This window comes from Rhinoraja longicauda, chromosome 30 (assembly GCF_053455715.1).
Source record: "Rhinoraja longicauda isolate Sanriku21f chromosome 30, sRhiLon1.1, whole genome shotgun sequence".
In the NCBI taxonomy this organism is placed as follows: Eukaryota; Metazoa; Chordata; class Chondrichthyes; order Rajiformes; family Arhynchobatidae; genus Rhinoraja; species Rhinoraja longicauda.
In genome coordinates, this window is record NC_135982.1 from 22,677,765 (window position 1) to 22,690,919 (window position 13,155).

General features: G+C 44.4%; 1 protein-coding gene across 5 annotated transcripts in view; it reads right to left on the reverse strand.

Moving 5' to 3' along the window:
- rnf207b (ring finger protein 207b) overlaps positions 1-13,086 on the reverse strand; it is a 40,018-nt gene extending 26,932 nt beyond the window's left edge. Inside the window, exons 1-3 of one of the 5 annotated variants that reach the window (XM_078425520.1) lie at positions 13,032-13,073; positions 7,492-7,994; positions 3,949-4,139 (exon numbers count right to left, since the gene is read on the reverse strand). In XM_078425520.1, coding sequence (XP_078281646.1) covers positions 3,949-4,139 — 191 coding nt within the window. In that variant the 5' untranslated portion in view covers positions 7,492-7,994; positions 13,032-13,073. Of the gene's footprint in view, positions 1-1,429; positions 1,471-3,948; positions 4,140-6,684; positions 6,775-7,491; positions 7,995-12,950 lie in introns of those variants that run through there. The other 4 variants (XM_078425519.1, XM_078425521.1, XM_078425518.1 and 1 more) reach the window with 4 other exon arrangements.
- Between the last annotated feature and the right edge of the window lie 69 nt (positions 13,087-13,155).

Sequence of the window (13,155 nt, forward strand, 5' to 3'; positions counted from 1 at the left end):
CTTCTCCGCCTTTGGCCTCTTACACCGCTTCCAAAAAAGCTCAATGTAAGTTCAAGGAGCAGCATCTGATCTTCTGTCTCAGCACGATCTAGCCCTTAGGATACAACACTGAATTCAACTCTTTCAGGGAATCGGTCTTGCCAGGTCTAATGTAACATTTCTCAATCTTTCTCTCTCCAGTGATGCTGTCTGCTCTGCTGGGTATTTCCGGCATTCTTTTAGTTGTGATTTTTGGCTACCTCAGTCTTTAATATTTCATAGTTCCAGTGTTGATTTTTCTCTCTTCTTCGTTCATCTCCTTTTTATGTCTGTTTCTGACAATTCATCAGTGATTATCAAACGATCACTAATTTTTCTCAGCTGAAACTCATCTCCATTTGCATCGCAAAATCAAAAACTGCAGATGCTGGAAATCTGACATAAAATCAGAAATGCTGGAAATACACAGCCGGTTAGGTAGTATCTGTGGAGAACAGTTAACATTTCAGATCAAAGGCCTTTCATCAGAACTAGAGAAGAGAGAAAAGAGATGCAAGTATTTGCATCGTACTTTCCTGATCTCCGTTCTACCCCGCCATTTACAACAAGTTTGTTTTCTAATTCCCAGTCCTGTTGAAAAGCCAAGTACATGAAATATTAATTGTTTCTCTCTTCACAGGTGCAGCCTGGCCCATTGTCTATTTCTGTGAAGGAAAGAAAATAAAAAGCATTTCTATAACACCTCAGGATGCCCGAAATACTTACAGCCAAGGATGTAGCTTTGAGATTTAGTCACCGTGGGTAATGCAGGAGCTGCAAACGCAAACCCGTGAACGGCAACTTTACACTTGCAGCAATGTGTTAACCTCCTGATAATCTGTTGTTGGTGATGTTAGTGAAAAACATTGCCCTGGGCTCCAGGAGCCCTGATATTATATACCCTGATGTATATTATACCATGGCATGTTGTTTTCATTCATCTAATAGGCCAGAGATGTCATGTTTGGCACTATCTCTGCACCCTGATGAACCGTCACAGTACATGCTCATGTCTCTGGAAGTTTCCCCTTTTTTGCACTAATATTGTGGTTATTAATTTTATTGAATTTTGTTTATTATACATTATCTATGTGCGTTGCATTTACTGGCCTGTTATGCTGCTGCAAGTAAGAGTTTCAATGTTCCTCTGTTGGTACATATGACAATTAAACATTCTTGACTCTCAAAGAGATCACACACAATTCTGTCAGAGGCAAGGCAGCAAAACACGCTTGGCCCCACACCCCTGCACGCGCCCAAGATAGACAAAACATCTCTATGTGCTCGTTTCCCTGTAAAAACATTGCCGAACCAACTCAGTTACTCCCTGTGGATCTGCGAAACACCACCTTGCACCTCAGCCATCTCACCAGTCAATGCGTAAAACTCAGAAGGAAATGGGGGCTCTCACCTGTTGTCATTAGTTTCATCCAGCCTCATCTCTGATCCTCGGTCTTCTCAGTCAACCAGGTTACACACGAGCAGCCCTCCTCCCCACCCCGCAGTCACCCCCTCCCCCGCCTCACGCTGGCCGCCCTCCGAACTCTTCCCGTCAATGGAATGTCCCGAATCTCCGTCGGTGTGTGGACTATCGAGGGCTGATCAGTGGTGACTGGACAAGCTTGCGGGGACAAAATGAAGATCAGGTTGGCAAGTGGAGCAGCCCAGTGACTAAAAAAGACACAGCCAGCCAGTCACCTGTGGGGGATTGCGTTTCATCAGAAAGGGTTCCAGCTGCCCTGTGCTATGCCGATATCGCTGGCTCAGCTCCTGGACCTCCTAATCTTCATGGCCATGCCCACAATCCAATTGTAATTTTCATCCAAAAGCAACAATTCAACGCTACTTTGGAAATGTAAATAAAACGTTCAAATCCTGAAATAAACAGGCCCGAATCTAATCATAAACATTGTGTGGGTTTTAAAAAAAATCCCACTGTGTTTAGATTTATGCAATGTCAAATCTAAAATTAAAAATTGACAAGAGGATCAGATCACCTTGTAAATGTCACCCAGGGGTTACAACCTAAAAGGTACACACCAGGACTGCTCAACAACAAAAGCTGGCTTACTTTTTTTTAAAGAGGTTGGGGTGGCATGGAGTGGAGGGATTTGGTGGTGGACGGGATTGCCGAGGCGTGTTTTAATTGGTCAGTGCTGGATTTCAGTCCACTATTAGATTAGAAAGCCTTTTGTTTACTGCCAGGGGTTTGCATGCCTCTGCTATCTTGGCTCTGTCATCCTGATTTGCCTTGCATTCCAATCCTCTAAAAGTAGCCCGGCTTTTATTGTGCAGCTGTTCAACAATAAGCCTGACGCGATTAATACTTCCCCTTAGTTACAGAGAACTGAGTGGGTGACAGAAGCTTATTAGCATGAGTTAACTGTCCATTTGTGATCTGCCGTGTTTCTCCGGGCTCAAAGCAAGGGCCAAGAATTATCTCCAGGTCATCCCCTCGTGTCCCCACCTCACTGAAAATGCTACACAATAAAGGAGCACGTTGAAGTGTAAAACATGAACTCCACCACTCCACCAGATACATCGGATTCCTAAACGGCAACTTACGTTACACTAGTCAACAGTGTGTTAGATGAGCTGACCCTGCTAGCAGCCTGAGTCAGAGCCCTGAACCATTCCACCTCCGGCCCTGCCAGCCAAGGTCACCAAATCAGAATGAGGAACAGAGCTAACTCTTCTTTTCCCAATGTGGAAACAAAGAACTGAAAATGCTGGTTTATACCAAAGAGAGATACAAAAAGTGTTGGAGTAACTCAACGGGCCAGGCAGCATCTCTGGAGAAAAAGGATGGGTGACGTTTCAGGTCATGACCCTTCCTCACACTGACCCATTGAGTTGCTCCAGCACTTTGTGTCTATCTTCTTTTCCCAAACCCATTTCCGCCTCTTTACTCCCCTCACTCATTTATCCCATCATCCGCGCCACCTCCTCGACTCAACCCATGCCCCATCAATCAGGCCGACATTTTCATGGCGTTGAGTTTCTAAATATCTTCCTGACAGTCCTGAAGAAACACCTCGTTATCAGAAGTGCGATCTTTCAGTTGGGGCTGGGAGGTGGTCTGCTTCTCAGAAGGACAGAAGAGGTCACATAATCGTAAAGTAGAGAAGGGGCGTACATTCTGTCTTTAAACTATCATTAAAAAAAATGGTACAAAGGAATGTCAGGAGACCACATGCCAGTTTTCATGGTAGGTTGTCGCTAGTGAGAATTAGAAGTTTCAGATTCTTGGGGGGTAACATCTCGGATGACCAGTCCTGGGCCCAGCACATGGATGTAATCACAAAGCCAATGCTTCTACTTTCTGAGAAGTTTAAAGAGATTCAGCATGCCACTGAGTGCTCGAATACAACTTCTGCAGATGCACCGTAAGAAGTATCCTGACTGGTTGCATCATGGCCTGGTACAGCAAGTCCAAGGCACAAGAATACAAAAGGGTGCAGAGAGTAGTGGACTTACACCGTACCAACATCAAAAGCATCTACAGGAGGTGGTGCAGTGAGGAAGATGGCATCAATCATCAAGGATTCCCACCAACCAGGCCATGCCCTCTTCTTGGTGCTACCATTGGGCAAGAGGTGCAGAAGCCTGATGTTCCACACAACCAGGTTCAGGAACAGCTACTTACTTTCCTATAACCATCAGGTTCCTGAACTGACCTGCACAACCCTAATCCTACCTCAGCAACAGAATGCTATAGATCACCTAGGTAGACACAAAAAGCTGGAGTAACTCAGCGGGACAGGCAGCATCTCTGGAGAGAGGGAATGGGTGACGTTTCAGGTTGAGACCCTTCTTCAGACTGAAGAAGACTGTAGTACCCCAACCATGGGTTGTATAATTACAAGCCAACTGCATTTAATTGGAAGTGGAACTGTCTGTTTCTCAATGTATTATGTGCAAGAGACTTACCCACAGAGAGGGCAGGAGAGGCGTCCTTCGGAAGCCCTGCCTCGCAGACAGGTGGCGCAGAAGGTGTGGTAGCAGTCCAGCAGGCAAGGATCTTCATACTGTTCGTAGCAGAGATGACAGACCAGCGGGTGACTATTTGCATTGTCCAACTCATACAGATTATCCAAGGGGGAGAATATTCCGCCGGACATCTGCAAAAAAAGATCTTTCAAGAAATAACTGTTCATTTGAGGTCATCGAGTTATAGAGTGATACAGTGTGGAAACAGGCCCTTTGGCCCAACTTGCCCACACTGGCCAACATGTCCCAGCTACACGAGTCCCACCTGCCTGTATTTGGCCCATATCCCTCCAAACCTGTTCTATCCATGTAAGGTATAAGATATATCCTGTTTCCTTTCACACTCAGACTGTACTGCAAAATACCGCTCCAGATAGCTCTGCACCATAGCACTGGGTAGGGCAGTGGAGGCACCAATGGCCTTGTGAAAAAGGATCAATGGATAATGATCATTGTCTTTTACCTTGCTGAAGAGTCTAAACTGTGAACATTGGCAGGACATTACATCATGGGAGCCGAGGAAAAGTGGCAGGTTGGTGACATTCCTTTACAGGCCTGACTGGATTATTACTCAATGTTCCGTTGCAGGGATGTGAAGGTAGCAACTGGAGAAAGGAGCCTTGATGCAGTCTCACATCATGTCAACTGTAACATCCATCCCCGCAGTTGCCTCAGATCTAGTAAAACTACAGCTGGATGTTACCCATTTCATGGTGACTATATTTTAGTACAGCACAGGGTAATATCAGTCACTGGGCAAGTCTACCTGTCATGTAATAGTACTTCTCCTCTGGATGTGCATAGAGCAGGTGAAGGTCAAGTATGGAGTTAGAGCATTGAGTACAGGTTTGGGAAGTTATGTTGCAGTTGTACAAGACGTTGGTGAGGCCACACTTGGAGTACAGTGTTCAGTTTTGGTCACCCTGCTATAGGAAGGATGTCATTAAGCTGGAAAGAGTGCAGTGACGATGTGCATGTACAGTTCACTAAAGGTGGCATGGCAGGTTGAGAAAGTGGTTTCTTTAGTTTAGTTTCGTTTATTATTAATAACATAGAACAGTACAGCACAGAAACAGGCCTATATGCCTATGCCAAACATAATGGCAAGTCCAACTAATCTCCTCTGCCTGCATGTGATCCAGATTTTTCCATTCCCTGCATATGTGTTTATCTAAAAGCTCTTGAACACCACTATTACCAAAATTAATCGGGCTTCATCTCCAGAAAAGATGTGCTAAAGGATGACCAGATCATTATGAAAATAAGGAAAGGATTTGATGGGATAGATGAAGCAAAGATGTTTTCACCTGTGGAGCATCCCCAAAGCTGTGGCTATAATCATGTGAAACTCATTCATAAATCCAATAAAAATGACAGGGGAGACTTTACTCAAAGAAAATCCATAACTTGCTGCAGTACAGCCGAGGCAAACGATGCAGTTTCATTTAAAGGGAACAAAAGAATATTAAAACATGAGATGCAGAAGCAGGGGAAGACCATTCAACTGGCTGTTACAGCTGATGCTTAGCTCAACACCACTATCCTGCACTAATAATCTTTCGATTTCCCTAATATCAGTCTCTGTCTTGCTTTACTCAGCAACCAGGTCATCACAGCTCTCTGGATAAAGAACTCCAAAGACACTTCACACTCTGGATGAATACATTTCTCCTCATATAGGTCCTGAATAGCCAACCACTTCTTTTGAAATTGTTAGCCTTGGTTTCACATACCTCAGCTGAGGAAACAACAAGTATCCATCTATCAACTCAAATTCGCAAAGAATTTGGCATTCAATGATATCTAAACTTAAGAGAGTCTGTTTAAGTTCTGCTCAAATTAAAAACCTGCCACTGCTGAAATCAGACTCGTGAACCTTTGCTGCACTCACCATGTCATGAGAGATCCCTAGTTCTATTCAATCCAGCCAAGGGAAACATCAAGAGACGGACACACTGCAGATGCTGGAAACTTATGCAAAAATGAAAGTGCTAGAGGAACTCAGCGGGTCAGGCAGCATCTGTGGAGGGATTTGGACCATTCTCACATCTGCCCTGTCAAGACCAGTTAGAATTTTTAAATGTTTCAATGAGACACCCTCTTCTGAACTCGCGGGTACAAGCCCGGTTTGTTTAATCTCTCTTCGTGCAAAAAAAATCGGCTGTCCTGTGAATGGGCAGATCTACATATGTGAAAATTGTCCAAGTACCCATCTTCCTGGATTCTTTTTACTTGGTTCACCTTGTCTATCCCCTCCCCCAGGCTGTTCCATCTGCCCACCATCCCTCCCGTATCTGGTACCGCCTCTCACCTACCAGCCTCAGCCTCTACCTTCCCTCTCACTTCTATATACCAGCCACCATCCCTCTGCGCTCTCAGTCCTGGTGCAGGGTCTCAACCCGAAACGTCGACCATCCCTCTGCACCCTCAGAAGCTGCTAGATCTACTGAGTTCTTTAATTTTTTGTTATCAATTTGCATTCTTAATTCATTTCTGAACACACATATTAAATCTTAGTGCTTCATAGAATCATACAGCATGAAAACAGGGCCTTGCCGACCAAGCTGCCCCATCTAAGCTCGTCCCATTCATGCACAAGGAAAACCAGTCCCTCTGTTTTTGCCATTTAAAAATACTCCATCTTCTATTTGTTTCTATCAAAGTGAATGACCATACCTTTTTTTCCATTTTCTATTCCATCTGCCACATCCTTGCCTCTTCACTTAATCTGTCTGCATCCCCTGAAGTCACGATGCATCCTTGTCGCCAGTCCACTGCACAACCTGCTTGTGTGGTCATCTTGTTTACCTGCCAGTTGAGGCACTGCAGCTCCTCACTTCAGCGTGACCACTTTTCACTGCCATTCCCCAACATAAATGTACTACTGAGATTTCCAATGGGAAAGGTTGACAAGATATTTTCCAAATACCTTATCTTTTTTTTAAAGTATAAATTATTTTTATAAAGGTTTCTGCATTTAAAAGATGTAATTTTTTTAAAAGATTATACAGAATTTGGTAACTCCCACCCAATTTCGTTCTTTTAATTTTGTTTCAAATACATTTAATGATGTCAGCCAGAATGTAAGTTGTGTTTCATTAATTGCAATTTTATAAAAATACACCAGAGCAGACCCCAACCTTTACTTTTCATATGCTACTACTTAATTTTTTTTTTATTCTATGAAAATAAAGTAACTATATGATTTAGGTTGTAATTTTTCCAATTTTCTAGAGAAATACTTGTGTGTCTAACTATCCAATGATGTCACTACTCTACTGGAATCTACAAAGAGCAAGCTCACACAAAAGACAAGGTTCAAATGCTCAGGTCTGAACAGCACAAAGAGAGGCTGCATCCAGCAGTTCCTCTCCTCCTCACACCACATCCTGTGACCATGTTGTATAATAATATCAAACATTAAAGTGATTTTAACAAGAGTCGCTGGAGATGTTATCTGGGATTCAGCTCCGCTCTCCTTACCTCAGTTTTGTCTCTCTGGCCTCGGGTTGGTATGAGAGAAATCTCTGATCTCTTTTAGAAAGCAGCTGCCCATTGACGTCAGGGCCCCATGAACTTGTGTCCTTCACTGGGAGGCTCCTGCTTTTAGCAGGCGAGGGATTGGGCCGAGGGCTGGCCTTCTGTTTTACTTCAGCACAAAATGCTGCTGTTGAGGTGATGGTAACTTTAAGCAGCTCTGGCCGATTTGAGTGAAGGGATTGTTTCCCTTTACTCACATCTGTTAAACCTTTCTCCCAACTCCATTCAAGTATCCTGATGCGGTTTCTCCGTTCGAAAGGCCGACAATTCCTTTCTCCTCACAGATGCTGCTCGACCCGCTGAGTTCCTCCAGCTGTTTATTTCTTTGCTCCAGGCATGTTTCCTCCTCCCGCAGGCTGCTAGTCGGGTCGGAACCTTGAACGGAGTCGGGCCAAGGACGGAGCCTCGGGGTGGAGACAGGCCAAGGACGAGATCGGACCGTGTCACTGAGAACAAAAGGGGACCCGGCGTGGAGGGACGAAGAAAGAATGAGTACTTTATCGGCGCCTTTGTGGTGACTCTTTTGTGTACTTTGTATGCTAGGTACAAAAGACAATAAAGTATCATCACCATCATCAATCAAAAACTGGAGGAAATAGGTTTAAAGTGAGAGGGGAAAGATGTAAGATGTACCTGATGGGCAACTTTTTCACAGTAGGTTGTGTGTTTGTGGAATGAGCTACCAGAGGAAGAGGTAGAAGCAAGTACAATTACGACATGTATAAGGTACTTGGACAGGTACTTGACTAAGAAAGGTTGGGAGCGATATGGGCCTGGCACAGGTAAATTGGACTAGCTTGGTTGGGCAACTTGATTAGCTTGGATGAGTTTTGCTGAAGGGCCTGTTTCCATGTCGTGTAGCTGTATGACTTCATGATTCCTTTCATAATCAGAAATCCATCAACTTCTGTTCTGAATGTAATCAGTGACTGAGTCTCCATTGCCGCCAAGGTAGAGGGCCCCAGAGCTTCACCGCCTTCTATGTAAAGAAATTCCTCCTCATTTCAGCACCAATCGACCTCTGGTTTATTTTTTGACTTTGCACTTCAAGACTCCTCACCGAGGAACATCCTCTTTGCATCTTTCCTGGTGAACCCTCTTGTAAAGGTTTTTATTAAGGTAATCTCTCATTTGTATACTTTAGAGAAGGGAGGTTGAGTTAGTTTAATCACTCTGGTAAGGGAGACCCTCAGCGTGAAGAGCCAGTCTTGTGAGTCTTTGCTACACTTCCTCGATAGTATGTGTAATGTACAACTTTTTTTTCAGGTTAGGAGACCAGCATTGAACACAACACTCTTGGTGTGGTCTTAGTAAGAGAGCCACAGTAATAATGCAATCCCACGTGTTGATGAACAGTTCTGTGCAGAGACTTTTGTGCAAATGAACAGGAACTGTGCTCCCAACGAGGAGATATATGGAACTGTAGATGCAGGTTAACTAGAAAAGACACAAAGTACTGGAGTAACTCAGTGGGTCAGGCATCATCTCTGGAAAACATAGACAGGTGACATCTTGGGTTGGGACCCTTGCACGGACTTCCACAAAATGTCAAGGATAGACTAGAAATTAACATCCTGAATTGGACAAAGGCTAATTGCAATACAACAGAATCCAGTAGAAGTAGCCTGGAAGCAGCCATTTTCAGGTAAGCCAACAGAAAACGAACGGCAGGAATACAAAAATTAAATTGTGAGAGTTCATGGCCACTATGTTCCTGAAATGGTGAAGGATAAGGTAGACAATTCTGCCATGACTTGATAATGATATGCAAATATCTTGACCTTTGTATCAGCTGACTTGAAGGTCAGATGGTGTGTGCGCTGTGTAAGCCAAGGCAGGAGGCCACGGTCGGCAGAGATAATAAACATAGAGACTAAGGAATGTAACCTATAAATGTTGTGTCAGTATCATTATTCCACATCAGAGGCAAAGATGTGACATTGACGACGAGGATATTTTGGCTTCTGAATCCGTGGCTACGAGCTGGAAAAAGTTTAGAAAAAGGTCATAATGGCAGTCACTGGAGCTGATTTCTTAGCACTTCATGGAGATCCACACTTCGATCTGATGGATTTCGAGTACCGTCAGCGTGAAGTGGAACGCTTGGCTGGAGGAATTCAAGGCCTACACTGACAGTCGCGAGCTCTTTTTTGATGAGAGTACGCCGGGGCAGAAGGCGCAGCGGAGAGCGTTGCTTCTCTTCACTGCAGGGCCAGCGGTTCGAGAAATGGTTAAAACACTCCCTGACACCGGAATGAAGGAAGACTATAAGAAAGCCATTGATGCATTGAACAGTCATTATGTGGTGGTGCCGAATGCTACATTTCAACGCCATTTATTCCGCAAAACAAAACAGGGAGAGGGCGAGACTGTTGCTCAATTTGTGACGAGACTCAGGCAGGTGACTGTAGGATGCAAATATGTGGCTGCTGATGTGGAAAACCAGATATTGGATCAGGTTGTCCTGCATTGCAGGTCAGAGAAGCTCAGGAGAAGGCTGCTAGAAAAGGGGGTGAGTTAAACCTTAATGATGCTTTGTCGATTGCAGCGGCACTGGAAGCTGCTGAGGGACAATTTCACAGCATGAAATTGAAAGATTCCAAGACTGGGCAAGTTAACTGGCTGTCCTACGGTAGACCAAGAGGTAAGCCTGAACGTGAGATTGAGTGTTACCGGTGTGGCAACGAGGGTCACATAGGGAAAGATGCATGTTGCCCGGAAAAAGATAGTACACGTAGGAGGGGTGGAGACAAAGATCATTTTGCAAAGAAATGTAAAAGTAAGGCAAGGGACAAGACAGGTGATTACAACAAGAGTAAATCTTCCAAGGCAAGGGAGGAAGGGAAGTCCAGTGACAAGACAGACAGACCTAGGCAGAAAAAGAAGGGTCACGTCTGTCACGTAGAAGGTGATTTCGGAAGTGATGAGGACAGTGATGAACCTGGTGAGCATGCTGTTAAAAGGAATTATCAGTTTGCATTGAATGATAGCCATCTCGAGAAAGCTGCAGTGACCATCGGAGATGTTACCGTGCCAGTGATTGCAGATTCTGGTAGCGACAGCAACGTAATTGACAGACCGCTTTGGGAATGCTTTAAACAGCAGAAAATCAAGTGCACGTCAAGGAGGTGTAGTAGGAAGTTATGTCCATACACTGCAACTGAACCATTGCAGACCATTGGATGGTTCACGGCTAAAGTAGAAATTGGAGACAGAAAAACTGATGCAGAATTCGTGGTGAAAGAGGAGAAGGGAGAACCCCTGCTCAGTAGAAGTACAGCTCAAGAGCTGGGAGTGCTTCACATCGGAGTGCATGTCAATTCAGTGCAGTCATATGATGACATTTGGCAGGAATTTCACTCAGTATTCCAAGGGGTTGGAAAATTGATTTCTGGGACTTTGGCAGAAATGTTCAAATCTGCTTTGGCTGCAGTGGAAGTGTCAGATGACTGGAGGACAGTACACGTGGTGCCTTTATCGAAGGTCAGCAGGGATAAGCTAACTAATTAATGACAGGTGAGTGCAACAGACGTCCGGGGGAAATTAATAGAAAAACTTCTGAGGAAGAGAATTGATCCGCAGTGATACGGAAATTGATGAGACACAGAAAACTGAGCAGTCTGAAGAAGGGTCTCGACCGGAAATGTCACCTATTTCTTTTCTCCAGAGATGCTGTCAGACCCGCTGAGTTACTCCAGCTTTTTGTGTCTATCTTCGGTTTAAACCAACACCTGCAGTTCCTTCCAACACATTGATAAGAGAGAGTCAGCATGGCTTTATTAAGGGAAGTCCTATCTGATTAAACTGAATGAATTTTAGATGGCCAAGTGTGCTGATGAGGGTAATGCAGTTGATGCATTCCACGGGGGCTTCGGTCAATGTTGTCCAACAGGTATCGGCGCCGGGACCTTTCCTGTTTGTTATACACATAAACAATCTGCATGTGAATGTAGGCAAGGTGACAGATGGTAGATAGAGAAAATGTTTCTTCTTTGCAGAGATATCTGTGACCAGAGATCATGGGGTTACGGTAATGTTAGGAGATTCAGGGAAGACGTGGGGATTTTTATCCCCCAGCTATAAGTGATGGAGGCAAACTCACGAAGTTTAAGAAGCATTTAGGTGAACCATGGGCGTAGAAACAAGGACTTTGTGCTGGGAAATGGTATTTGTATAGATAGGCACTCAATGGACACGATGTGTCAGAGGGTCTGCTTCTATACTAAATGACTCTGGGTAGCCCCAAGAGATGTAAAACTAGTTGGGGCATTCCATCAACTCAAATATCTGGAAGACCTTGTGCCAAAGTAAAGCATATAACTGGGCAAGTATTTTACTTTTCCTTTGTATTTAAATGAGAGTGCAACATATTGCTAATGCTTGTCATTGCTGTGTTAAGTGTACTCCACGGCAAAATATGGCAAACCACTCTCTGCGTTGTTGCCATAATATACTGTCTGAAATTTTAAAATTGAGGTATAAAATGGCGCAGTAAGAAAGCTGCAACCACTAAGTTTAAAAAAAATAAAGTATCCTTGTTGCTTATATAAATCAACCATTTCCAGTGTCTCAGTGAAAATGTAGGTGAGGGAGGATTTATTAAGAGAAACAATCAATCTTTCAGATCAATAAGCTTACTTTTGGATTTTAGACAGATCTACTACTAAAAGTAGGTAAATAAATTACTTTCAAAGCGTTGACTGAGCCTCTTCAACAGATTGAAAGTGCTGGAGTATCTCAGCTGGTATCCAATACATCAGAAGGGTCTCGACTCGAAACGTCACCCATTTCTTCGCTCCAGAGATGTTGCCTGTCCCGCTGAGTTACTCCAGCAAATGCTTTCTTCGATTTAAACCAGCATCTGCAGCTCCCTTCTACACATCCAGTACTTAGTGTATTTTTTTTAAATAAATCATTATCTGTAGTTTCTTGTTTCGACACTGCAATAGATTATGGGTGGGGAGGGGGATATCTGGTCCAGTATCTCATTTGCACCTTTAAAGCAAAATAGCTCTTCTTCTTCGTGCGTTTGAGGCAGCAGAAGTTATGAAGCTGCTTCTGCTGTCTCTGTTTGTTGTCGTTCGCCTGACTGAGGACAGTTGACAGGGCTCACCACTGGGGGAGGTCGACAACGTGAGCCCCAGCAAAATAGCTCTTACTTAAAAGGACACAAAGTGCTGGAGTAACTCAGCGGGTCAGGCAGCATCTGTGGAGGACATGAATGGGTTCCCTCTCCCCTGACTCTGTCTGAAGAAGGGTCTCGACCCGAAACTTCATCCACTCCTTCTCTCCAGAGATGCTTTGAGTTACTCGAGCATTTTGTGTCTATCTTTATGAATAGGTGACGTTTCGGGTCGGGACCCTTCTACCTCCAACACAGTTACCTTGCATGTATCCCATACCTTGTCTTTGCATGCAGTCGGTATATTGTAATGGCTGATGGAGACGTTTATTAGGCCAGAGGGCGGCGGCGAAGCCTGTACCTGTCATTGATTGGGGCCTCACACCGCAACCCGACCCGTCCTCCTGGCCTGCAGCTCCATCTGCGCGCTGATTGGTACGTTTCCTCGCACCAAGGCGCATGCGCATAGATTATGCTCCCATTGC